General features: G+C 40.6%; 1 protein-coding gene across 3 annotated transcripts in view; it reads left to right on the top strand.

Moving 5' to 3' along the window:
- Nucleotides 1–23,631, top strand: part of URB1 (URB1 ribosome biogenesis homolog) — a 58,609-nt gene that overhangs the window by 19,743 nt on the left and 15,235 nt on the right. For all 3 annotated transcript variants that reach the window (XM_074902850.1, XM_074902869.1, XM_074902859.1), the window contains exons 14-30: nucleotides 2,013–2,125; nucleotides 3,315–3,434; nucleotides 6,751–6,867; nucleotides 7,534–7,672; nucleotides 8,745–8,915; nucleotides 10,060–10,256; nucleotides 10,830–11,054; nucleotides 11,594–11,773; nucleotides 12,761–13,616; nucleotides 14,780–14,981; nucleotides 15,172–15,349; nucleotides 16,547–16,605; nucleotides 17,321–17,514; nucleotides 19,239–19,349; nucleotides 19,442–19,505; nucleotides 21,247–21,418; nucleotides 21,979–22,081. In XM_074902850.1, coding sequence (XP_074758951.1) covers nucleotides 2,013–2,125; nucleotides 3,315–3,434; nucleotides 6,751–6,867; nucleotides 7,534–7,672; nucleotides 8,745–8,915; nucleotides 10,060–10,256; nucleotides 10,830–11,054; nucleotides 11,594–11,773; nucleotides 12,761–13,616; nucleotides 14,780–14,981; nucleotides 15,172–15,349; nucleotides 16,547–16,605; nucleotides 17,321–17,514; nucleotides 19,239–19,349; nucleotides 19,442–19,505; nucleotides 21,247–21,418; nucleotides 21,979–22,081 — 3,201 coding nt within the window. The remainder of the gene's footprint in view (nucleotides 1–2,012; nucleotides 2,126–3,314; nucleotides 3,435–6,750; nucleotides 6,868–7,533; nucleotides 7,673–8,744; nucleotides 8,916–10,059; nucleotides 10,257–10,829; nucleotides 11,055–11,593; nucleotides 11,774–12,760; nucleotides 13,617–14,779; nucleotides 14,982–15,171; nucleotides 15,350–16,546; nucleotides 16,606–17,320; nucleotides 17,515–19,238; nucleotides 19,350–19,441; nucleotides 19,506–21,246; nucleotides 21,419–21,978; nucleotides 22,082–23,631) is intronic.

The following is a 23,631-nucleotide window of genomic DNA, read 5'->3' as shown; positions in this document are numbered from 1 at the left end:
TATTTCTGCAGTGCTCTGGCATTCTGCCCTCTTAAATTCCATAGCTGCTCTGCTACACTCAGTTGTTGCAAATGGTAGTTTCTGCTACAGTCTCCCTCTTTTTGTGTCATATTCTTACAAATATTTGGTCTTTATGGGGCTTTAATTGTAATGTTTCTGAGGAAGACTTACATCCAACTCTTAATGAGATTTGGGTGTGTAATTCTCCTAGACTTATGTCAACAATCCCAACATAAGTAAGCTATTTCCAAACTCTTATTAGCTGCAATGATACTGCATTTAGCTGCAATGGATTTTTTTTAACAGGATAGTTCATGGAACATTTGGGGTGGGGGAAGAGCACATACGGATTTACCGGTTTCCTCTGGAAAATATTTTAACATTCAAGTATTTTTTCCATTTGCTGTGTTTTGAATTATTTTGTCATAGTTTTGCAGTCTGTGGGGAGAAGAACAGTATTCTGTATAGTATTATCTCCTGTAGAAAATCTATGTGAGGAAGCACATTAGCAATATTGTTGTATTTTTGTCTCTGATGTCATGTTCATGAAGGGTATTCCTCTTCATACAGCAGAAATAAACATAGACGCTCTGTACCTGCTTAATGCAGCAAGGATGATAAGCCACAAATTATGGACTGTGGGCAAGATCCTCCAATACCGTTTGTGGTGCAATAAATACAGCCATTTAAAATGGAGACCGGAGGAGAGTGCAACGTGTTCTGGTGTCATTGGTGTCTGTGAGCCACCAAAACTTGTAGGCCACCAAACTAGAGCAATGATCTGGGTTTTAGGCAGGTCTGAGATGTGTAGGGATGGGAGTTATGTAAATGCCTTAATTAAAGTCTGTCAGCAGAGAAAGGGCTTTAAACAAAAAAAACCCTCTAAATCAACTGTCTCATGCATGAGGTTTTTCCTCTCTCTGTCAAAGTGTATTTAATTGGTTTGTATACTTGGTGACTCACCAAATCACATACCCTGTTTATCCCTTTTTTCTTGCATTGGTCTGCTTTATTCAAAATGGACAAAAGGCAGCACACCTTTTTGTGAGGCAGAAATCTCTTTGTTACAGTATGAAATAATGAAGTTGAACAGGCTGGAAAACAGTGTCATTCTTAAACAAATGCAGTGAAGTGAACCTGAATATTAATTTTGATGAAAGATGATATGGTAGAAAACGATGGTGTAAATTAATCATGAAACTTCATTCTCTCAGATGTCAGATTGAGAGTTCTGTCTCTCCTTCTGCTCACCCTGGTTGAAACATACACTCCAAAGGCAGTATTTCTACCTTGTAGCAATATGTTCTTTAAACAGTTTTTCTGTTTGGTCTTACTGTTGGCTTTTATAGTGACTTTTTAAAGTTTATTGTTCTCTCTCTAATGTGGACCATAAAGATACTGCACAGACTATGAAAAGCACACTGACACAAAACCTTTATACAACTGATCTCTGTATGTAACTTAACTGCATTTAAAGTGTGGGCAGGTCAGTTTTTTGGAGCACACTGTGAGGGTCTCTGCACAGGTTTGTGACCTGTAACGTGGATAATTCTGAAGTTAGGCCATAGCAGTTGTGAGCAGATGATAAAAGGGATGTAGGGAGAGACAAAAGTTCCATTGGCTGTAGCAAATATTGTAATAGTATAAGGTTTAAGATTTGTTGTTGATTTAAATTCTGTATTTTGGTCTCTAGTTTATCCATGCTCTTTACTTCTTGTAGGACACAGCTTTTCAGGGCTTCTGAAACTAATAGGAGAGATTTTTGTATTGCCATGCATCAGTCAGTGATGGCTTGTGCCAGAGGCAGGTGTTAGACTCTCCCTGCTGAGGGCTGGATTCCAACCTTAGGTTAGCCAAACATCATTGTAGTGTGTCTGGGTCTCAGGGCAGGAAAATAATTTGTGGATTGTCAGCTTATCTCACAGTGGTTTGAAACCTGAAATGACTAGTGCTCCTGAGATCTTGGGAAGATATACCAAAATAAAGTTGATTGTATTGCTTTCAAACCTCAGGTATCGTCACTGAAAAGGGCCTCCGAGAGGAGGTTCCTCCTGTTCTGCAGCACCATATACTTAAAGTGGCTTTGGAACTTCCTGCAAATAAATTTGCCTGGTTCAGAGTACAGGTAAGAAGCTTTAAGGCAGATTTTTATTTCCTTGGCCTGTTCTCAATTCTTTTACATCTGGCACTGCCTAGTTTTAAACTAGTCCTAGTCCAGTTGTTTTAGGAGTTGGCCCTTTTGTAAAACCAGTAGGAATTAAAGTCTTAGCATTAATGAAGAATCCCTTCTGAACTGAGAAGTTTTTCTACAAGGACAGATATTTTTGCCACCCTGACAAGGGTTGATCAGGGTTTCTTCAGCTCTTCTTGTCTTTGGAGAGGAGCACGAGTGAGAATTTACTGGTTTCCACTTATCTGGAAAGTGTGAGATTTCAGACCAAGGGAATGAGCTGCTGAGGGGAACCATCCCACCCATTCCCAAGAAAAATTGTGACCTTTGTTAAGGCTGTCCTTCCTTTCCATAATTACTGGAAACTTTCAGGTCCACTGCCCTCTTCTTTACTGCAGATTTGTAACATAAGAAAGATGTAGAGGGCCTGCTTTTCATGTCTGGAGAGAGGAGTGAGCCTAGCTTTGTGGGGAAGCAGAGAGACCCATGACTGTTGTGATTATAACCCTGCCTTGTAGGAGATTTTCTGTTCTCTCCAGTTGATCATAAAGAAAAAGTGAGGAGAGTTAAAGTCAAGCAAAGGAAAACCTGGAAATGGGCGAAGAAACTGAAGTATCTATAGATAGATTTTAACAGAAGAGATAAAAGCCAAATCTGGTAATATGACAGAGGCTTATGGTTGTTAGACATCATATGCAAGTCAGTGAGAAAAGCAGGGGAGGTGGCTGCAGGATTGTCATTTGATGTTCAGGTAGTGTTCAGCATCCCTGTGACTTGCATTGTTTTCCTGTTCTTTGGGGATCAGCCTTTTAAATGATTATATTCAGATGGTACTTGTAGAAAGTCTCAATTCATGGGGATAACAGTAATAGAAGTAGAATGGATGACTGGGGAGGAAGGTGGCTTTATTATCTTGGATGCTTGTGTTAGCTGGTGTTTCTTTTGCTCCTCTCTTCCACTTTTCCAAGCCGTTTTCCTGGCTTACTGAATGCAAAGTGGTGTAAATGATCCTTTTCATTTCTGGCCTTGGTATTTTGGAGCAGGTCTATAAAATAATGTACTTACATTACATATCTGCTTCAGTGCAACATAATGCTGTACAGTGTTGCCGTACTAGGGGAATTTTAATATATTTTTCTTTTAGGATGTCTCTGAGACAGAGAAGGTATCTGCTGAAAAATCAGTATTCTATTTACTGATGAAAATGTTTGTTACAAGTAACCATACTCATCTGAAAATTTCAACGAAAAAACTGATAATCAAGGTAAGCGTTTGATCTGAAGTATTGGGATATTCACTATATCCCATAAGTCTGAAATTTCAGGATTGTAAAATTTTTTCTTAAAGCAGATACATTTACTGCATAGTTGTGTGGCCGACAGTCTTCTTTCCTGTTTTCTGTGACCGTTCTTGGAATTTGCTGTCAGATAACTATTAGCTAAATATTCTATGAAAGTAAATGACATAAACTGAATTTGTGGCAACAGTTGATGGAATAGTAAGCAAAATGTCTTTAATGTTTGCCCACCCCCTAAACTGAGTGAATTCTGATACTGTAATAAATCAGTGTAGTTTGTGCCTGCAAAGGTCTTGTCATCAATCAGGAAGAGGTTATTTTTGATTTTTCTGTTATCCTCATTTATTTAATCTGTACTTCATCACTCTAGCCTTCCTAAAGCCTTAGCTAGTTTGCTGTGGCCTTACAAAACAGTCCTGTTTGTTACAGTCTGATACAAGTTCTGATGCAAAAAGTACTTTTGTCTTAAAAATTCATTAAACTGCCTTTCTGTGCTTTTAAATAAGTTAGCTGACTTTTAAGAAGTGCCAATCAACTACAAGTCTCATGAAGGCATCAGTGGCTGTTTTCAGTATCTTTTTAAAACTGGGCATCTTTTAGTAGGGGTAGAGACTTAGATTAAAAACAAACCTAAGCAAACAACTGTCCCCACGAAGAGAAAATCCAAAAAGCTGTTCTAAGCCCTGAACAGAGCTCCTTGTGCAGTGTCCAGTAGTAATAGTGGCATGCAAGTTTGTGTACAGCTTTGTCCATTTAATTTCTGTGTTTAGCTTCAATAACAGGGTGCAATTGTAATGTTCAATCCACTAAACAAAAGTTAGAGTGGTTGAACTAGGTTTGAGTTGCCCTTCATCCCTGCAAGGGATTAAAGTGAGGTTAACTGTCTCAATGTAATGAATATCTCAGTCAGAAGCTACCCAGTACTGTTTTTCTGGTGTATTTGGATTCTTTTGCTGAGTGGAGATGTGGGCTGCCTGACTCATTCTTGTTTCATCTTTTAGATTCAGTCCATTTCATTTTTTCTGAAGAGAATGCAGGAGCAGTGAAGTTAGAGCAGTTATGTCAGCAGAAAAGCTGCTAAGAATAGATGTTAATGAGTGTGTTTTGCTTATTTTTCAACACAGTCCCGTATAATCGGAAGGCATGTTTTTGGATTTCACATTCTGTTCCTGCCTGTTTTCATGAGAGCTGCAAGTGTATTTCTATTTCGAGACTTTGCCAAAAATAGTTAAATATTTAAAAACGAATCCTTTTTTCTTTTTTTTTTTTTCTTTCTTTAAATTAATTATCCTGTCAGATTTGTGTAAGCAGCGGTGTTATTTTTATAGCTGCTGGTGGTATACACAGTAAATGTAGAGCAAATGAGCTGTGATAGCTTCCTTTGTATTTTGTGTGTGGGGAGAAACCAAGGCACAGATTCATCCTGTATAATTACAGTCATTTAATGTAGGTGCCAGAGTTAGGAAGCTGGTCAAGGCTTCTTCTTTTGTTGAGGTGAGGGACAAGCAGTTCTGCTATCATACAGTTAAAATTGCCTGTCATCTGGATTGTCCTTCAGATAGCCATTCCTCCTTCTCCTCTTCTCCCTCCTCCTCCTTTCTTTCTTTTACAGATGGAGCATAGGGTCACGAAGTTCCTAATTTAGGTGCCTCAGATAAGGGCCTGAATTTAGAGAGCATGAAAGTGGGCTAATATTTCTAAATATGTTAATGCCTGTTACTTGATTGTGATAAAATTGTGTCTACCTCACCACCCACAGCAACCGTGAGTATGCCTACGCTTCTCTCTGGACCTTGCTGTGGTCATGACCCGCTGTTCCTTTATCTGACTGTTTACCCATCTGCCCAACTCTTTTAAGCACAAGTAGCCTAATTTAGATTTAATTTAGCAATGATTTTCCTTTCAATGACATTTTTTAAGGGCACGGTACTTTTTTTTTCTTGCTGTAATGGTATAAAGATGTACAACCCTCTTAAAGCAGTATAGCCTTCTCCCCTGAAATTATAAAAATAAGATTTGCTAAGGTAGAGGGAACGAATACTCTGTACCAAGCAACTTTGACCTCCGTAGGGTTTGTGCTGACTGACTGCTGACAACGGAAGGACTTGACATGGTTGGACTGAAAGTCCCGCTAGCCTTTATCCTGGCTCTTGCCTTTGGCTGTGCCTTACGGGGACTTTCCTTGCCAGTGTGTGAGACAGCATTGTAGTAGCCCCTGTTGCAGGGGACACATGGGGTGTTTCAGGCTGCTTCATGGGACAGGGAACACGGTCCATTGAAGCTGTCTAACAAATCAGACTCTTTGCAGGATGGGACCTGCAAGATGGATTGGCCCTGGCTGTGGTTCTGTGATGTAGTGTTTGAATTCCTATGTGTCCCTGCACCATAGGCTTTCAGCAGTGAAGCAGCAGAGAGGCTGCTGCAGTGAGTAGCACGGCAGGTAGCACAGTGGCCTCTAGGTCTGGTGCATACTGCCCTGGCATGTGCTTGTGGAAGTCTTGTGTTTCAAATGCGTGGGAAAAAATGTTCGTAGTGAGATCGCCATGCGCTCGCTGCCCAGTCTGGTGAATAGGTGATTGCAGCGAACTTGAGTGGGATGCTTGTGGGATCCATCCCATACGTGTGGTCAGCGTGAGGGCAGCAGTCAAGTGGAGTTGTACTGGGTTTGTGCTGCAGACAGCAGGTGAGAGGAGGAGGAGAGGCTCTGAGAAGACAGGAGCAGAAAGAAATCGCTCTCAGCTCACTTTCCCAGTTGTGAGAGAGTAAGCCATGTTTTGCCTTTTAATTTGGTCATTTGTAAAGCCCTTCTTTCTCTGCCCCAAGACGACTACTTGCCCTTTTCCTACAAAGCCCATGTGTGTCTGGCAGAGCTCAGCGGGTTTCACTCGTCAGCTCTAACATAGCCATGCTTCGCTTCCTACTGCTCTCACTGAGAGACCAGTAAGCAAACAGCCTTGATGAAGACCCTAGAGCTTGGTCCTAGTTACACTAAGGCCAGTTGATACAGTATTGGGAGATTTTGTTTTAAAAAATGCATTCAGTTTTACCCTCTGTTACGCAGTTTGAGTGGCCCTAGTGAGGGGAAATAAGGCCTCTTGAATTGAGGGAGTGAGAAGAGAACAGCAGATAGTGGATATTTCTTTTAATCAACCTGTTCTTTTTTTTTTTTTTTTCCAAGAAGAAGAAAACATAAAGTTGCTATACAAAAAGATCTGTGCTTTTTTGAGGTTTTGTATTTTAGTTGTTTTGGTTTTTTAACCCTCCCCTTTGGTTTTCTGGACAGGTTTTACGTGACAGTGGAGTGTTTGAGTACACGTGGAAGGAACTTTCAGTTTGGCTGGAACACTTGGATAATACAAAAGAAGACAAAAAGGAAGCAGTGATTCAATTTTTGGAAAGGGTAACAACTGTTCAAATTAGCTGGATAAACAATGCCAAGAATAGCATTAATGGAAACTAACTATTTTGTTGCTGTTGTTGAGAAACCTGTCAAAGATCAGTGAATGAATTCTGAGAAAAGCAGTGTTTGTAATTTTTTATGCAGAACTGACATCTTTCTTGTCTTGGGTGGGAGGACAGCAAAATGATTCGGAGGAAAATTAAATCCAGAAAGATAAGTTGTTATTACAGCATTGTTGATATACGGGTAGAGTGTTGTATGTGTGGGTAGCTCTTATCTCCTCTTTTCTTCATGTGGCAATACCTGCCAAAATTATCAGACCTAAGTAAATGATAATGTTTTACAAGAAAAGTTGGTATTTCCTGTTTACTTTTCAGGATGTTAAATACCCAGTGCTTCCTTTTCATTGCAGATTCCCCAGGGACTCAGTCTGTGGTAGCACTTCAGGTGCAAAATTGCAGTGGACATTTCTTTTTCCATCAGACCCAGTGTCCCATGTACAGCAGTAGCCATAGGCAGATTCCTGCAGAAGTAAATGAAAGCTGTCCTCCTAAAACTTTGCCAGCTTACAGTCACTTTTAGCACAAGGTCTTTCTTAACAAGATATGGTTCCCGTAGACTTAATAGCCTGTGCACTTAGGTTTCTCTCTCAACCTTTGTTAACAGATCCTGTTGAAACTGGTGACAAACCCCTATCCATATACAGATAAAGCAGCAGACCTTGTTCAGGAAGCCAGTATGCTCCAAATTAATATGTTTAAACAAGACTCTGATAACGTCAGCATCCCCATCTCTCACATTGACGGTATGTGGCAAATCCCTCAACAACAGAGAACTCCAGGACTTTGTGCTAAATTTTCTAGTGCTAATCTGCAAACTAATGACTGATAACTATAGAAATCCTGCTTGAGTAAGGAGCTACAGGATTCAGCCCTCCAGTTGTACTTAGTATCAGAAGGAGTAGTCTGAATTGTAAAGTTACCACAGTAAGTTCTGATGTAGTTACACCATTTTAACAGTATTTTAAATCTCTCTTCAGGCTCCTGTAGCAGCATTTTCTAACTAAAACTAAAACTGTTATTACAGTTCCTCTCCCTTGGGGCTGCTCGTATCAGTTCATCTAGGAGGAGGGGGCTGGAGTGCCCAGGGAACTTTATTACTCCCAAGCACACAGCTAGAATTTTGCTGCTTCTGCTTTCTGGGACCAGCCACAGCCCTACTGCAGACAAACTCAAAATTCTGCAAATGTGGACTCTTGGACAACTTACCATGTGCTAGCTGATCTGCCATAACAGTCTGTGTGTAGGATTTTGCAATACATAAATGCAAGATAATTGAGGTAGTTTAACAGTCAGTACCAGATGGATCAGTTGCCTTGAGCTGGCTGTATTAGATGTAATGCCAGTCACAGAATATATGGTATGTTAAAGCTGTCTTTGACTCTTTCATGACCAAGATTTGGTTCTCTGGCCACGTAGAGCTGAGGAGGTCTTCAAGGACTGCTTAGGATGTTCTTTTAATGGGGAAGTGGCTGTTTCCTTTGTACTTTCCATACATGTTTCCCGTCACTGTTATGCTCTGGTAGTCCTTACCTAATGCCATCATGATAGCAGTAGGTGAGGCACCTCTTCCCTTACTTCTGTCAGCTGGACAGCAGTGTTGAAAGGCAGAAAGTAAAGTAAAGCACATAGTAAGAGACAGTGATTTTTAGAGTTGCATTTACCATTACACCACTAGACAAATGTGTCTTTCATCCTTTTTTTTTCTGCTTTGGGAATTCTGAAGCTGCCTTGTGTTCTTGGAGTGTTGGATTCTACTTCTGTTGTTTTCTAGTTAGTCTGAATCCTCTGCTTACATTTTTTTAATTCACTTAATAGATGTCTTGGATATGGTAGATGTCCTAATTGAGGGCAGTGATGGCTTAGATGAAGAAATTGGCTTCACTTTAAATGAAGACATGATTATCCAAACATTTCCATTCAGTGCTGTTGTCCCTGCTGCATTAGAAGCCAGGAATATACTGTTGCTTCAAACTGAAAATGGAACAGGTACAGACTTTTTTGTTTCTATGTATCGTCTATGCTAGTGGAGTGGAAGGTGCAGTTCCATGGTGTTCCCTTCTCAGAAGAGGCATTAAAGCTTATAGGGTGCTTCTGCCCTGTTTTTCCTGACCCTAAAGAAGCTTGCTCTTGGTTTCTGGAGAAAGGAAAATAAATGGAAATGCAGGCATTCTATAAACTGCCATTTGACACTAGGGAGCTCCTACTGTGGGAAAACAAATTTGCCCAGGTTAGAAAAAGAGAGCCCACCTATGAAATACAGGGAAGCGGAGGAGGAGTATGAGCCCAAGGGACTGAGGAACAGTGCAGAGACACTGTCCCTGCATGGACAAGCAGGTGTGTTTCAATAACAGTGTTTTAAGCATAGAGTGTGCAGGTTCTGAGAGGAAGGTGGTTTCAGTGGCTGTAGGCAGCTCTTCCACTGAGACCAGTCAGTAGAAGAGGGGGGACTGGACTGTTGAATAGAAAATGAATGCATTTTCCAAAGAAAACTTCTTCAGAGATGAAGCTCCAGGAGTGAATGCTGCAAAGTTCTACCACCTCCTTGAGGAAAGGATTAGGTGGAGTGAGGAGTCGCAGGGGCAGCAGTTTTCCTCAGAGCAGGATTTGCCAATCCCACAGCAGCTCACTAAGTCCTATGTATGTTTGGCTTTTGAGTAGCACCTGGGGTAGAACTGAAAGTCCCAGTTCTGAAAGAAAATCCTCCATATTTAACCAGTGTGTGTTAACCTGAGTGTGTTCCTTCCCAGTACAAATCAGTTCTTCTTAGGTGGTGTTTAACTGGGGTCCTCATCCATCAAAATATAGACAAATTTAGCACAACACAGTAAAGGGGGAGTTAGTTTTATGCTTCTCTGGAAGGAAACAGGCTAACCTAAGCATGTATGTTAAAGTGGCATGATTATTTATTTTAACAAGAACTACTGTATGGAGTATTTTTCCAGATACCTCAGTGGGTCAAAAGCACTTGTCTAGTTTATCACAAACACCTTTTAATCCTATTTAGTATTTTTCTAAATGATGCTACATGACCTGTTTCCCAGACCTTAAGAAAAGAGGGTTGTCCTAGTGTCTGTGCTCATGCAGATTACTTCTGTTGACAAAATTTTCATTTTTTATTTTGCTTTTCTAGGAGCACACATCATAGAGTATCTTGTTGCTGTTTTCACTGACCTCCTGCACTCTCAGAGAGAACCCCTTGCCCTCTGCTTGATGTTCCAGCTCTATGATAAAGATCTGCAGTCCCTGAAGATTTCTAAGTATCCTCAGCTCTACAGATTTAACCAGTATTATAAACTCTGGATACCCCAGCAATCTCAGGAACCTGTGGTATGGAATAACTGAAGCACTCGAATGCCTGAGCCAGTATTACTGTAAAACCCCACAGTGTATAAAGGTTACATTCCCATTAGAAAGTGCATTTACATTAAGCTAATTCTGTTATTTCTTTTTTATCACACTGGGACGCAATTTTGCTCAAGAACTTTTCTCTAACAACACAAAAGGTCTTTGTTGTGGTTGGGAAGTGAAGCCAGGACTCAAGCATTGCACTTGATGTATGTGATGGGAACTACATCTCCTCATCAGGCACAGTGTAGCATAATGTGTGACATTGCCCGAGGAGATGGTTTACAGTGGTTGGAGTTCACCCAGATATGGGTTGGGGATCCACAGACCAACTGTGCTAGGTGTTGATGTGTTTTTCTGCCCAGCAGTGACCATGTGCAGGTTCCCCATGGGACACCTTTGACTAGCTCTGTGATAGTAGGACTGTACACATGTGGTCCTGGAACTTCAGCCCTGGTTTCAGCACAGAACTCATTTCAAAACAAAGGTAGCTGAAGAAACTTTTTATTCTTACTCATCTTTATTTTTCTTTTCCTTTTTTTCCATTTTAAACAGTTTAAAAAATTCAAAGAGGTATGCAAAGAACCTGCAGCGGCCCTGGATTCTGTATTTACCACTTTGCTAAAGAAAGCCTATGAGAGAGGAAGCCACACCTTACTGGAAGATGATATCCAGATGAAATTGAAAGACTTGGCTTCCCAGCTCCCGCCTGAGCAGCTTTTGTTAGGAGTAAAGCATGTGTTGCTATATCTGAAATCCACAGTGGAGAACTTTGGCAGTGTAAGAGCAATATTGTGATGACACTGTGGGTTTGTTTTATTTTAACACAGAAAGTACAAATGACCTGGCTGTTAAAACTTGAATCCAGTCCCACAGCTTTTTCAGATACTCATCTCTCACTGAGGCTATGGAGCACCAGACAAACCTGCACCTAATTTCTAAACAAATGTCTGTCCTTCTAGTTGTTGAGGAGTCTTGGATTTACTTTGCATGGGTTACTTTACTGGTCTGTGTGTAGTGCAAATAAACTCCAGATTTTAATCCAGTTCCTGGGTCTCCATAAGAAGTCTTTCCAGAGAATGAAATTCACTGGCCTGTGTTACACCAAAAGTTGCAGTATAGGTGAAAATCTATGAATCTTTATTTGGTACCCTGATATTTCTCTTAGAATCAAGGCTCTACAGAGGGGAGTGGTTCCTTCCCCCTCAAAAGGTTGTAATCTAGGAATTTCTTAGTTAATTTCTGTTCCTGTTGGATAATTATCCTTCTGCTCCCATCCTGCTCTTTTATCAGCTTCTAATGTGTCTGTGTTTTCACAGCTCGGTAAAACTTTTGGTCCTCACCTTGTTGACCTCTATGTGGACCTGCTGAGTAGCTTGTTGTGCCGGGGAAATCAGATAGAGTTGGATAATCAGCAGAAACGAGAAGAGCATCAGACTGAATCAGATCTCTTTATGGACGAGGAATCTCTGATTACAGAGGAGTCTTCAGATGACAAGGTACCGAATCCCTTGATACACAGGCCAAAAGCTTACCTGTTAGTAAATTTTGATTTTATTTATTCGTAATAAGTTTTGCTGAACTATTAATTAAAGCAAATGATCTTAAACATGAACAATTTTTGAGCACAAATTATTTTTATCTATTTTCACCGATCACTAAAACATGGAACTGGCTAAATGTAACAGAGAACAGGGCGGGATTTAGCAGGGATCAGGCTTTGCGAGTGCTGTGACTTTCATAAACAGTCATGAGGATTTCAGGGGTTTCAGTTGGGATTAAAGTGTGTCTGTCACACACTCACTGTATAAGGTCTTGAATAGGATTTTACTGCTTTGTAGAAGAATTACTGTAGCTTTTTCCGGGTTCTTCTCAGAAGGGCAGAGAGTGAATGGGATATGATACACTGTATTTCAAGAGTTGTACTGAAGGGAAACAGGTTGATGCAGAGAGATGCTGTTAAGGTCTAGGAGGAGGACTTAGGAACTTTGAGCATGTGGTCCAGCAGTTAGGAAACTAGTGCCTGGAGATTTGACCAAGCTGCATCATCCACAGTCTCACCCCTGAGCTGGAATACAGTCAGGATAGGTCCTGACAGATCACTTGCCTTTGCAGAAGAAATTCTCTAAGCCCTGTGTAAGGCCTGGTTATGAAAATTATGTACTTGGAGGAGTGAATCTTGTGGAGATTAGATTGGAATTGTATTGACAAACCCCAGAATATACAGTTTTCCCCTGGAAATGTGCTTAAACACATGGAGAATGTTCAGTGGAGGCATGCCTCCCACGTCATAAATGTTGGAAGAATGGTATTTATGTGCTTGTAATTCATTAATATTTTTATCCTCTGACCAGTTAATCAACAATTTCATGTTCAGTAATTGTGACTAACAAGTTCTGGAAAATAGGCAGATGAACTGTACTTTTTTTCTCTCCCAGGAACTATAATTATCGATTCAGTAATATTGTTACACCCGTTTGTTACAGACACTAGAAGATACACTCATGTTGATTTTCAGACATCCTACACTGGAGAGTTGGTTCCTGGCTTTAGAACAACATTCTCTTCCTCAGCACAGTTTAAACCCTGTCACTGTGAAGCTCCTGTCAGCTCATCTCAATTCTGGTGTGCTCCAGCTGTTGAAAACAGGTGCCCCGATGTTGCAGAGCATGGATCACAAACATGTGTTATCGAAGTATTTTCAAGCTATAACAAAAAGTGTCTTGAAAGAGCTACATGTTGTGGGGAACGACAGAAGCCCGGTCTCTCCCAAGAAGTCTCACCAGCTGGAGGCTCTGGAGGAGCTGCACATATATATGGCTTCAGCTCAGCTGAAGGAGATCACTTTAACCATGCTGCGACTTCCTGAGACAAGCCTGACTACTCAGAAATCTGAAAAATCCCCTAAAAAAGGGAAACAGCTAAGCTTCTATGGACAGATTTTGGTGCAGCTCCTCACAGAAAGCTACCAAAGGCAGCCCCAACAAGGAGAACTACTGCTATTCACAGAGCACATTAAAGCTTTGGGAATATTGATGTCAGCATCAGCCAGCAAAGATTTGGAGAAAGTTTTCCTTCATGCTCTCCAAAGCGAGCCAGTCCTTGCACATGCAGTCAGTGTAGAGGTACACGTTCACTGCCTTAACCAGAGGTCAGACACCTCCCTTGCCATTGTGGGCATGCTGATAAAACACTCTAGGACTCACCTGCTGCAGTTCGAGCTGTGGTGTCTGAGCAGTGCCACTGGAAAGTACCTCAGGAAGAATATGGAGAGCTTTCTTCCACTCATTAATGTGTATTTGCAATGCAGAGGCCAGTATGAATTCACCCGACCTTCCACAGGTAAAACCACAACTGATACCTATTTGTGATTCAGGAGGCCAGATTCCCAGTGTAGACTGCTGGCCTTAAACTCTTGAATCCTCTGCATAATAAATAGAGGTGATAAAATTTACATGTCTGACTTCTAGTGATTCTCTTATAAGTACTTCTGCACCATAAAAAGGACTATAGTGAAGATGAGCTGTTAGATTGAAGCAAAGTACTCTCACAGTTGCTGCTGCCCAGTTTTCTCTTATGAAGCCTGTATTTAATACTTAATGCATGTGAAAATTTGTCTTCATGCTTTGTTCAGTATAGGAGGGAAAAACCTTTTCTTGGGCATAGATAGAACACTGTCTGGTGAGTGGAATGCCATAGCCATATGGTTTTGCAAAACGCAAGCTTTCACTTTTGCAAGTGTAAGAGTCCAAAACTTTCTTCTAAAATAAATCTCCAAATACAGCTTCCCACTCTAATGCCTTCCTAAGCTGGCAGTCCAAAACTTTCCAAGCCAACAGCAGCATTAAACTAACAAGACAGTTAAATTTTCTACCAGCAAAATTATGAGTTAGGATTTAACTCAACAGAACAGGATCACTTTGATTTTGTTTCTCTTATTACATAGAAATGTAAATAGCAACAGAAACAGGCTGACTGTAGCTGTTGTTGGAGAAGGCTAGCTCTATCTAGGAGAAGTTCAAGTCATGAAAAGACCTCATCATTACACAGAAATGCACACTGGTGGTTTCGTGCTTGAACTCTAGAAGGGGAAACTGCTATCTGACTTGAGTTATAAGGTATCTGTTAGCTGTCTGTTGATGTGAGAGAAAATTTCCTTTGAGCCCAAGGTCAGAGTAAAGTTTCATCCTTCCTGAGATGCAAGGACAAGGCTTCTTATTAGGAAGTTGTCCCTCTTTTGAAGGTCTGCATTGTTTGCCCGTGTTTAATCATTTTGGCTGTATAGCAAGCAGTTGTCTGGTACATATACTTCCTAATGGTGCTATGGAGCAATAGAGAGTGCACTCCTCTGTAGCAGATTAGCAGCTAATGTGGTATCATTTCCGAGAAACTAAGTGATCTGGGCCTTGATTAGGAAAGTGATTTGGGTTTTTTGTAATTACAAGTCTATTGTTGCTTACCACACTCAGATGGTGGAACCTGTGCCCCCTGCTCTCTTCCAACAGTTGTCTCAGCTGTTATACCTGTCTTGAGGAAGGCTCTGTGGAAGGAGCTCTGCGGTGTATTTCAAGACACAGAAGCATCACATGAGGCCACTGTGAAACTGCAAGTTCTTTCAAGGTTGTTGCCATCTTCAGGAAGTAAAGTGCTGCGAAACCTTATTGATCAGCTTCCTGCTGCTCTTGAGAAAGCAGAAAATAATGAGAGGTAGGCAAATCCAGCTGCCCTGGACACGGTTTGTCCTATAAAGCACTGTGATAGGTATGCACGAATGCAAATATTGTAGCAAAAGGGCATCCTCTCCTGAGAATCTGTCACTTCACACTTTGGCAGCAAGACATCTTTAAACTATACAAAAAGCATGTTATATCATTAAAAAATAAATATCTTTCTGCAGCTGGACAGTGGCAGATGCCATATCTAGAGTGCTTCAAAACTCTGAAGAGCTGCATTCCTGGAGGAGACACCTGTTAGCGGCCTGCATGAAGGGGTTAATTGTCATGTACAACAACAACAAAGATGAAAGCAAGCAAGACGTGGAGAGGTCCATGTTGCTGAGGCTTGAAGAATTATTGGTGAGGCTTCTTATCTGCATTGCTAGAATGTGACTGTGTGCAAATTTGTTATTGTGCTCTTGTATCTTGCATAAATATAGATGGACTTTATTTTCTGGTTTTTTAGATTATGGCTTCTGTGGGCTTTTAATAGCTTTTGCAGAGTTAATTTAACCCTGCTAATCCTCTATAAGAAGCAGTTTTGAGTTGTTCTTGATGATGGCTTTCTGCTAACAGTCCCCTTTGAAAATCAGAGTTTGAGGTGTTCGGGAGTTAAAAATCAAAGGTTGCCAATGGATGTTTTCATTTAAAAAAAACCCAAAAAACCAAAACCACAACAAATTATAGAGACACTTCTGACAAGACCCACCTGCCATGCCTTCTGAAGTCTGTGGCAGAAATCCGGTTGATCATAGATAGAACTCTGGACTCTGATCATAAAAAACACTGCTTGATCATTCCCTCTGTACTGCGAGTCTTTTTGTGGTTCAGTAAGGTAGACAGATCCATGTAAGACATAAAAATGAAGAGCTCTGCAGGCAGCAAATGCCTTTGACCTCTTGCTTGCTTCTGGTGAGACTCTCTTTTAGGACATGACTGGTTTTGCAGGACCTGAGGGGCCATCTCATAGTGTTCATCTGAACAGTGTTCACCAGCCTGACAAGGTTAGCACCAGTCATGACTGGCATTGCTGGCACGTGCAGCTGTCAGTCATCTTAAAACTGATTGCTGTGTATTGTGGTTTATAGCATTTCAGCAAGATCAATTTTTGTAACAAACAAATACACCCAGCCACCCTCTTTGCCATGTGCAAAGGTTGGTTAGCTTAAGCACATCATAGGTACAGAAAAATCTAGTACCTGAGTCTCTTGCTTTGACTTGATGACTTTTTATTCCTTTCACACTTTGAGAGTGTAAAGAGTTTCAAGACTCTGGGTTTTTTTGGTACCTACAGACCAGCTTGCTTTTTAATTGCATACAGCCCTTATATGCTCCCTTGCTTCCAGGATCAACAAACCAAGACTTGTAATTTCATTTGAATCAGGAGGTAGGGCTGTTGTATGCAAGAGATTTCTTCCCTGTTATCCTTTGATCATCCCACCTGAGTGCCTTGTGTGTTGTTAGTGTGTCCATTGAACAAAAATTGCTTGTCTTGATGATCTGTGTAAGCTCTATGTGCTAAGTGATAACATCTGCTTTTACTTTCTACATGCACAGCGCTTTGTTGAAGAAGTGGACCCAGATGACTGGTACACCCTTGTGAAGACAGGACTCAAGTAAGTAATTTTGAGACGCACCAAAGCTGCTGTAGGAGGTTCACTTGGCCTTGTCTTGCATTATACTGGAAACACCCTGTGTCCCTTGAATTCAGTCATATTTAACGATGCTCCTTGTTTCTCAAGATGCACTTCATGTCACATCCACTGGCTTTGTTGGAGCCTTAACCTGCACAACTGCAGACAGGTTTGGATTTTGTGCTCCAGCTGCATAGCTGGACTAGCTTCCTTTCAACTGGCGTAAAGAAGCTTTATGCTCCTATAACTTCTTTAAGATATTTCTTAAATATGGTTAATATGAAAGCAGAATCATACCTTTCACCTTTAATGTAAACCATTTAAATAAAAGAAAGAAAAGATAGTTTAGGATAATCTTAGCTTCTGTGAAGGTAGAAGTGTTAATCTGAAGGATTGCTGTCTGAAGGTTACTAGGCAAAATTCTAATCCTTTATTAAGATCAGTGTGGCTATACAAGTATGACTGTTGATTCTCCTTTATTTTTTTTTATAATTAGATACTAGTATAACTTAAAAAGAATTAAATCAAAACAGCTCAGGGAAGGAGGTGTATGTACTTTCATTTTTTTAAAAAATTGTTTTGGTTTTACTAATTTTGCTTTCTTTACAAATTTCTCATTTTTAAACACTCATCTTTTCAAGCAAGTTTCTTTCGGTTTGGTTAGGATCTGACTTTTCTGTGATCCTTGCTTTGAAAGGTACCGCTACAGAGATGAAGCATTTTTGAAAGTCCTGAACATTGCTGTTCAGTTATTATACAAGAAAGAATCCTCACTTAGTCAGAGCTTAGTCAAGCTCTCCAAACTTCACATGATGGTCACGCAGCACTCTCTATTTTTGTCAGCCATACTGAGGTCAAGAGAAGAAGATGGCACAAATATCCAGACAAGAGGTATTTTTTTATCTTCTTCCCTTTAACTATATTTAGTAATCTTGTCTTTCTCGCATTATAGTCTATCCATCCAGTAACCTATCCACCTACATATACTTGCAGAGCAATTAAACAATTCCAGAATATTAGTTTTAAATTCTACCTCTGCTTGGATCCAAATATTGCATTCATTTTATTGCTGCCATTTTTAAACACTTAAGTTTCTAAAACTACTGAAAAGGTGGGCTTGGGGGTTTTTGGTTAGTTAATTTCGGTTTTTTTAACCCTGTTGAAATCTTGAATTGATTATTTTGGTTTCTGTGAGGCTCTTGGTGTAAGCTCACTGAAGTGCATATAGGTTCTGTAAGAAACGTGTGACATTTAAACCTATTTTAAAATAGGTTGATACAGAAGATTTTAAGTTGATTTTGCAAGTTGTGTCCAAAATGTTGATTTAATTGATGTGTATTTCATATTGGAACCTTTCATGAGGTATCCTTCCATGAGCAGTATAAACTGGGTGCTAGTTCATGTGTAGGATTTGCTTTGTTTCTTTGTCAGTGCCATCTGAAATACTACCTGACCTTGAAGCAATCATTTAATCTGTATACACCTCAGCTTTTTCCCACTGTACAGGGCTTTCAGATTCGGTGATTGAAGGAGCTGTATAAGAAAAGGGGAGGAGATTCTCAGGGCAGCATATTCATAACAAATTTTGTGTGTATTGGTGAGCAACATGTAAACAGACTTCAAAGTTTTAAATTGCCTGAAAAGAGCAAAAAGCTCTTGTGAAGTCACAAATTTAGTGAAGTAAAAATGAGTAACAGATTTTGCTGCTTACTGTATGCATTTTACCTTTTGAATGTGTTTCTGTAGAACAGAGAGATGGATTCTTTGAGGCTAACTTCAGTAATTCAGAAGCTTGGTGTCAAGAGTGCATTCATTCAGGCTGTTGTCTTTATGATCTGTTTTGTTTTGACATCTTATATTCTTGTAGATACTAGGGGGAAAAGCCTGTGCCTTTTCACATTCTGGGAGTTAAGAAATTGGGACTCAGGCTTTGAATCTGCCACAGATAGCCTATTTGCCTTTGAGTGACCTGATCACTTGTTTGATCTGTTTCTCAGCTAGTTATAAAATGTAGGTGGATAGTTTTTGTATGCTCCAGGACAGAGTTCCTGTAGCTTGCTGACTAATAGGATTCTGCAGTGATGACCTCTGTTTAAATGCACAGTGCAGAAGCATGTTGTTAAGTTACTGCAGCTGGGGTGTGAATTCACAAGTTCTTGCTGAAACTTCTTGAGTAGTTTGGGGAGGCTGCTGGAATGTCTGCTTTACTCTGTGCAACTGCTGAGCTAATTTAAGATGCCTTCCTAGAAGAGGAGGGAGCTGTGGTGTGGTAGGATAGAGTATAGCATTTCTTTTTAACCAGAGAGCAGATGTGTACACATGGAAACTTTCTCATGGTAGTATGCCACATTGTGGACCTTACCTCATGATAACATATGTGTGTCCAGCTTGGAAATACTTTAATTTCTTCAAAAACAGTTGTTCCACTTGAATTAAATGCATCATAATTATCCTTTAGTGTAGTCGAGGAAATGTTTTTTTGCTATTTTTAGAGATAGATCTTGATCTAAAATGTACAGTACTGTGTGTGCAGCTATTTAGAGAGGGAATATGTGAAGGGAATTTATATATGCACTGAAGAGAGCAGCAAAGCTAAAGCTGTGTGTTTATTTCAGAGGCCTTGGTGGATATACTGCTGACAATGGTGAAACTCAGCCCTTCTTTCTGTGAGAGCAGTCACCTTGCCGTGTTGTTGGGTGCTTACGGGGCTACACTGAGTGCTGTAGGTAAGTGTGCTAGCCTGGGAAAGGTGATTCCTACTAGATCTGGTTTTCATCTTCATAGGTGACTGACTTTGGGTTTCATCTTGGTTTTTTAGATCAAAAGATACTGCTACTGCTTCAGTTATATGAGAAGAATAATCAAAGTCTTATAAAATCCAGGTAAGCTGACCACCTTCCTTCGTTCAACTAACTGCACACAAATAAGCAGTCTCACAATTGGCATTTTTCCAGGGTCTTATTTTTAGCTGAGATAAACCTAGAGGTGAATGTTGCTTTTGGAAACATTTTTCCTATATATTTTCTTAATTCTCATGTGTTGCCTGAACTTTTGGTGCCTGTGGATTGGGTGAGGGACTATCTCATTTCAGTAGTCCTTCTCTCTCCATAGTATGAACCCACTATAGGGATTTCATCACAGATGAAGGCAGCCAAAGCACACGTTGCTAGTGTAGGACTCCTTTCCCTTCCCTGTTCCCTTGAGATGCAGGATTCACCACTCAGCACAGCCCTTGGCTTTTCAATGATCTTGCCCCTCTATGCATGATATTCATCTTGTGCTTTGCTGGAGAGGAGAGGAGAGGAATATGCCAGTGGAGGAGTGATGTATAACCTCTTGCATTAACACATGTATTGTTAGTTTTGGGATGCTAACATGGTGTCAATGCCTTCCTTGTCTTTCACCAGTCTGGACTGTAGCTCTCCTTATAGTGCAACCTTGCAATACATCTGCAGATTTCATAAGAGAGAACTATGTACTGTATAAAATAATACATTTCTTTGCAGGCCTTATGCCCAAGCAGTCCACAGCAAAATCTGTTGCTAACAGTTTTTACACTGATGTTTTTGGTGTGCCTTGCTCAAATGCACTTTTCTGTCTTTGAGGGTATGGGCATAAATATTAACATCGATGCAGGACTACTGGCTCAGGCAGTTGAAGCAGGACTGGACTCTGAATTAAGAATCTCCCTTAGCTTTGCCTGAGGATATAGATAATCCTTGCAGCCTGTGAAGGGGGTTGGGAAATGAAAGTTCTTGTCAGCAGGGAATTGAAGTGGCTTCCAGAAGCCAGGGCTCTGGCACTAGCCACATCCTGCATAAATCTTTACTGAAAATGTTTGCAGATGGGAGGGTGTTATGTGAGGAAGAGACCGATTTCAGAGGTAGTTAGGTCCCAAAATTTTGTAGCCTTTTTAAAGGGGAAACAATTTCATACTGTACCCTGAAGTAAATGGCTAGCCAGATACTTGGTTAGACTTGATCCCAGCACTGAAGATTTTGAGCAAATATAGAGAACATTCAGGAAGAGTGCTGTAGATGCAACCTAACAGAGCCCACCTTGTGTTACAAATGGAAGCTTTCAGGTTCTGGGTGATAAGAAGCCTAACACCATCTATCCCTCCAGCTGCTGGCCATACCCACATAATAAATGACAATATCAATAGCACTTTAAGTACAGTGGCAAAGTAAGTGAGGTCTAAGGAGCAACTTGGAGGAGAGGAAGGATTTATGTTACTGAAACACTGTGATTCTGGTTTGAAGTATCAATTGCATTTGAGACAACCTTGTCTGACCAGTTCTTGATCACTGTCTCTTTACGCAGCTGCTATCATACCTACCAGCATTTATAGCTTAAATAAAAAAGTGGTTTCTTCTTAGAAGGTAAGTTCTGACTTGGATTAACAGGGTAGGAAATAGCTAATGAGACACCCTCAGACTGAGTTTGAAAAGCATTTGGATGGATGAAAAAGGTGTTGCTAGGGAGACAAGTTCTAGTTTCAAGTTCCCACAGGATAATAGGTACAAATGAAGGGAAAATTTAAATAGTAATTTATATCCTCTGTAATTGCTTTTCGCTCAGTGCTAGCTGTCTGTTGACTCATATCTTCTAACAATGTTTAAGAATCCTGCTATGGGGTCCAGCTGCTGTGGAGCATCACAAGACTTGCAAGAGTCTAGGGAAGTCACTATGGCAGCAGCCAAGCATGGAGGAGATTTTGTGTCTGCTTGATCGAGAAAAGATGATGAAGACAATTCTGTCTTTCCCTCAGCATCGCCGTCTTCTGTCATCACAGGTGCTTTAGTTCAGACTGCTGAATTATTCTTCTTTTGATGTAGAAAAAGAGCCTTTCACTTCAGTCATTTCTTTCTTGCATTCATGTAATACATTACAATTTGTTTGTATCACGAGAGTAATTTAAATTCATAGGAGGGCTGCAATTAATTATTTAGGAGCACTTTTAAAATTAATTGCAATGTACAGACCACATCTTGTTGGCAGGTGTGATTGGGCAGTGTTGCAGACATTGCCTTGTATAAGTGAGACCAGAATTTGACTTTTAAAGAGTTGTTTAATTTGACTGTCCGAGGATCCACTGACAATGGGCTCTTCCGTCTTCCATACAGTTTGCTAACATGCTTCTATACCTGTTTGCGCAAGTCAGTGGAAATAGTTTTGGAACCCTGATAGTGAAAGCCAGATTTAAACACAAGCATGTCTCGCCCTGTGTTGTGTTCTATTTTGCAAGGTTTAGTATAGGCTACTTTATAATGGGATGAGGTGGTTGGGGAGATCTGAAACCAAGCTGGAAATTGGTGTTGTTCATTACAAATACTGGCTTGGATTTGATTTCAGGAGGTACAAGAATCACTATATAGAGATGAAAGTGTCAAGAGTCTTGATGACTTCTACGATCCTTGTTTTCTACTTCAGCTCTTTAGTGAACTGACCAGACCAGGTAAAGTGAATGTTTCTCTTTGATATTTAGTGTCATTTCACTCTGCTGCAGGAGCTGCATGGCTCCATCTGTAGCTCTGTTATTCTCCATCTAAGATGGAGAATCTAATACTACAAAGAAATTTATGCATGGCTTTGGAGGGAAGAAACATACATCATTTAACCACCTACTGCACTGCACTGTAATTTTCAGAATGACTTAAAAACTAAGAAGGTATAATTGGCATTAAAGCTTTTAGGGGTTTTGTAAAGCACTTTTCCAAATAATGCAATGTATCTAGTGAGATTTGACTATTCAGAAATAGATCAATGTAGCAGCACAAGGGCATTCCTGACAAGCTGCTCTTGTCCAGACAACTAGTTGCTCCCTCGTAGCTTTTTCAAATGTAGTGGGTTTAATTGTATGTAGAGAGACTGGTCTGCTTAAGGCAAGGAGATGTTTTTAAACTGGAACTGGGAACAGCTTGGGAGAGACAAAAAGTAGACAGAGGTTTATGTTCTCTGATCTGTTGAACAGCATTCTGTATATCACAAAACTCAGCACAATGGTATTGTAAAATAGCATAAGAGGGATCAGTAGAGAATATTCCCCACTGGAAAGTTGTGTATTTTTCTGGTGAATGTGTAGAGCTGTGTTCTGCATCAGCTATGGTGTCACAGCAACACAATTAGCAAAACAGGCATGGGAAGGATGTTTCCTTCTGCTGCTACACGCAGTGCCCCACCTGCAGCTGACAGGGCTGCTGTGATCTGGGTCTGCTTTGTGCCTGAGTTTTTGGGAGAAGTAATCAGCTCCTTTCAGCTGTGCGCTCTCAGTGAGAGCTTGGCAGAGGTAGGGCAGGTTGGAGATCTTGTCAAAGTTCTCTGAGCATAAACCAGAAGCCACCATTGCTGGGGAAGAGTGAAGCTGTTTCCTGACCAGAGTGAATCTCTGCAGGGGTATTGATTTCTGTGAGGGACACTGTGACTGACTTGACTGGAGATCTGGCCTGTTACAGACTGGTTATAGTAGAGGGAAACTTCAGCCAACTCATTTTCCATCAGAGATGCCTGGAGCCATTGTATGTCTTGAATAGGCCTGCTCAGAGTTGCTGGGAAGTTTGAGATCTACATGGTGCTTGAAAGCTAGCTGCTTAGACTCACTTTTCTTGATTGACATAACCCTGCGTCACATAGGCAGATTCCTGCTGTACTTTACAGGCGTGCTGTGTGTTTAGAGAGTCCTTAAAGATCAAAGTGAGATAGGTACCATAGGGAGTTTCCCAACCAGCTCCCTCCCTCCCTCCCTATGTTGATTATGGTTAACCACTGTGCAGTTACAGCTGGATTTGGCTTTCCACAACAGTAATATCAGAAGCAATTGGCAGGCTGATAGCTGTCGTTCAGGGATATCATACTTCAGTCCTTCTTTGTTCACCTGTACCCTTATGGTACAGTACCTGTTTTGTGTCTTCTTAGCTTATACTTAGCTATAGTGGTAAACCGCTCCATATAATTTTGACAACAGTGAAAACAACTGTTTTTTCATCTGCCAAGGAAGAAAAGGTACCA

This window comes from Athene noctua, chromosome 1 (genome assembly GCF_965140245.1).
Source record: "Athene noctua chromosome 1, bAthNoc1.hap1.1, whole genome shotgun sequence".
Lineage (NCBI taxonomy): Eukaryota > Metazoa > Chordata > Aves > Strigiformes > Strigidae > Athene > Athene noctua.
This window is presented reverse-complemented; position numbering and strand designations above follow the sequence as displayed.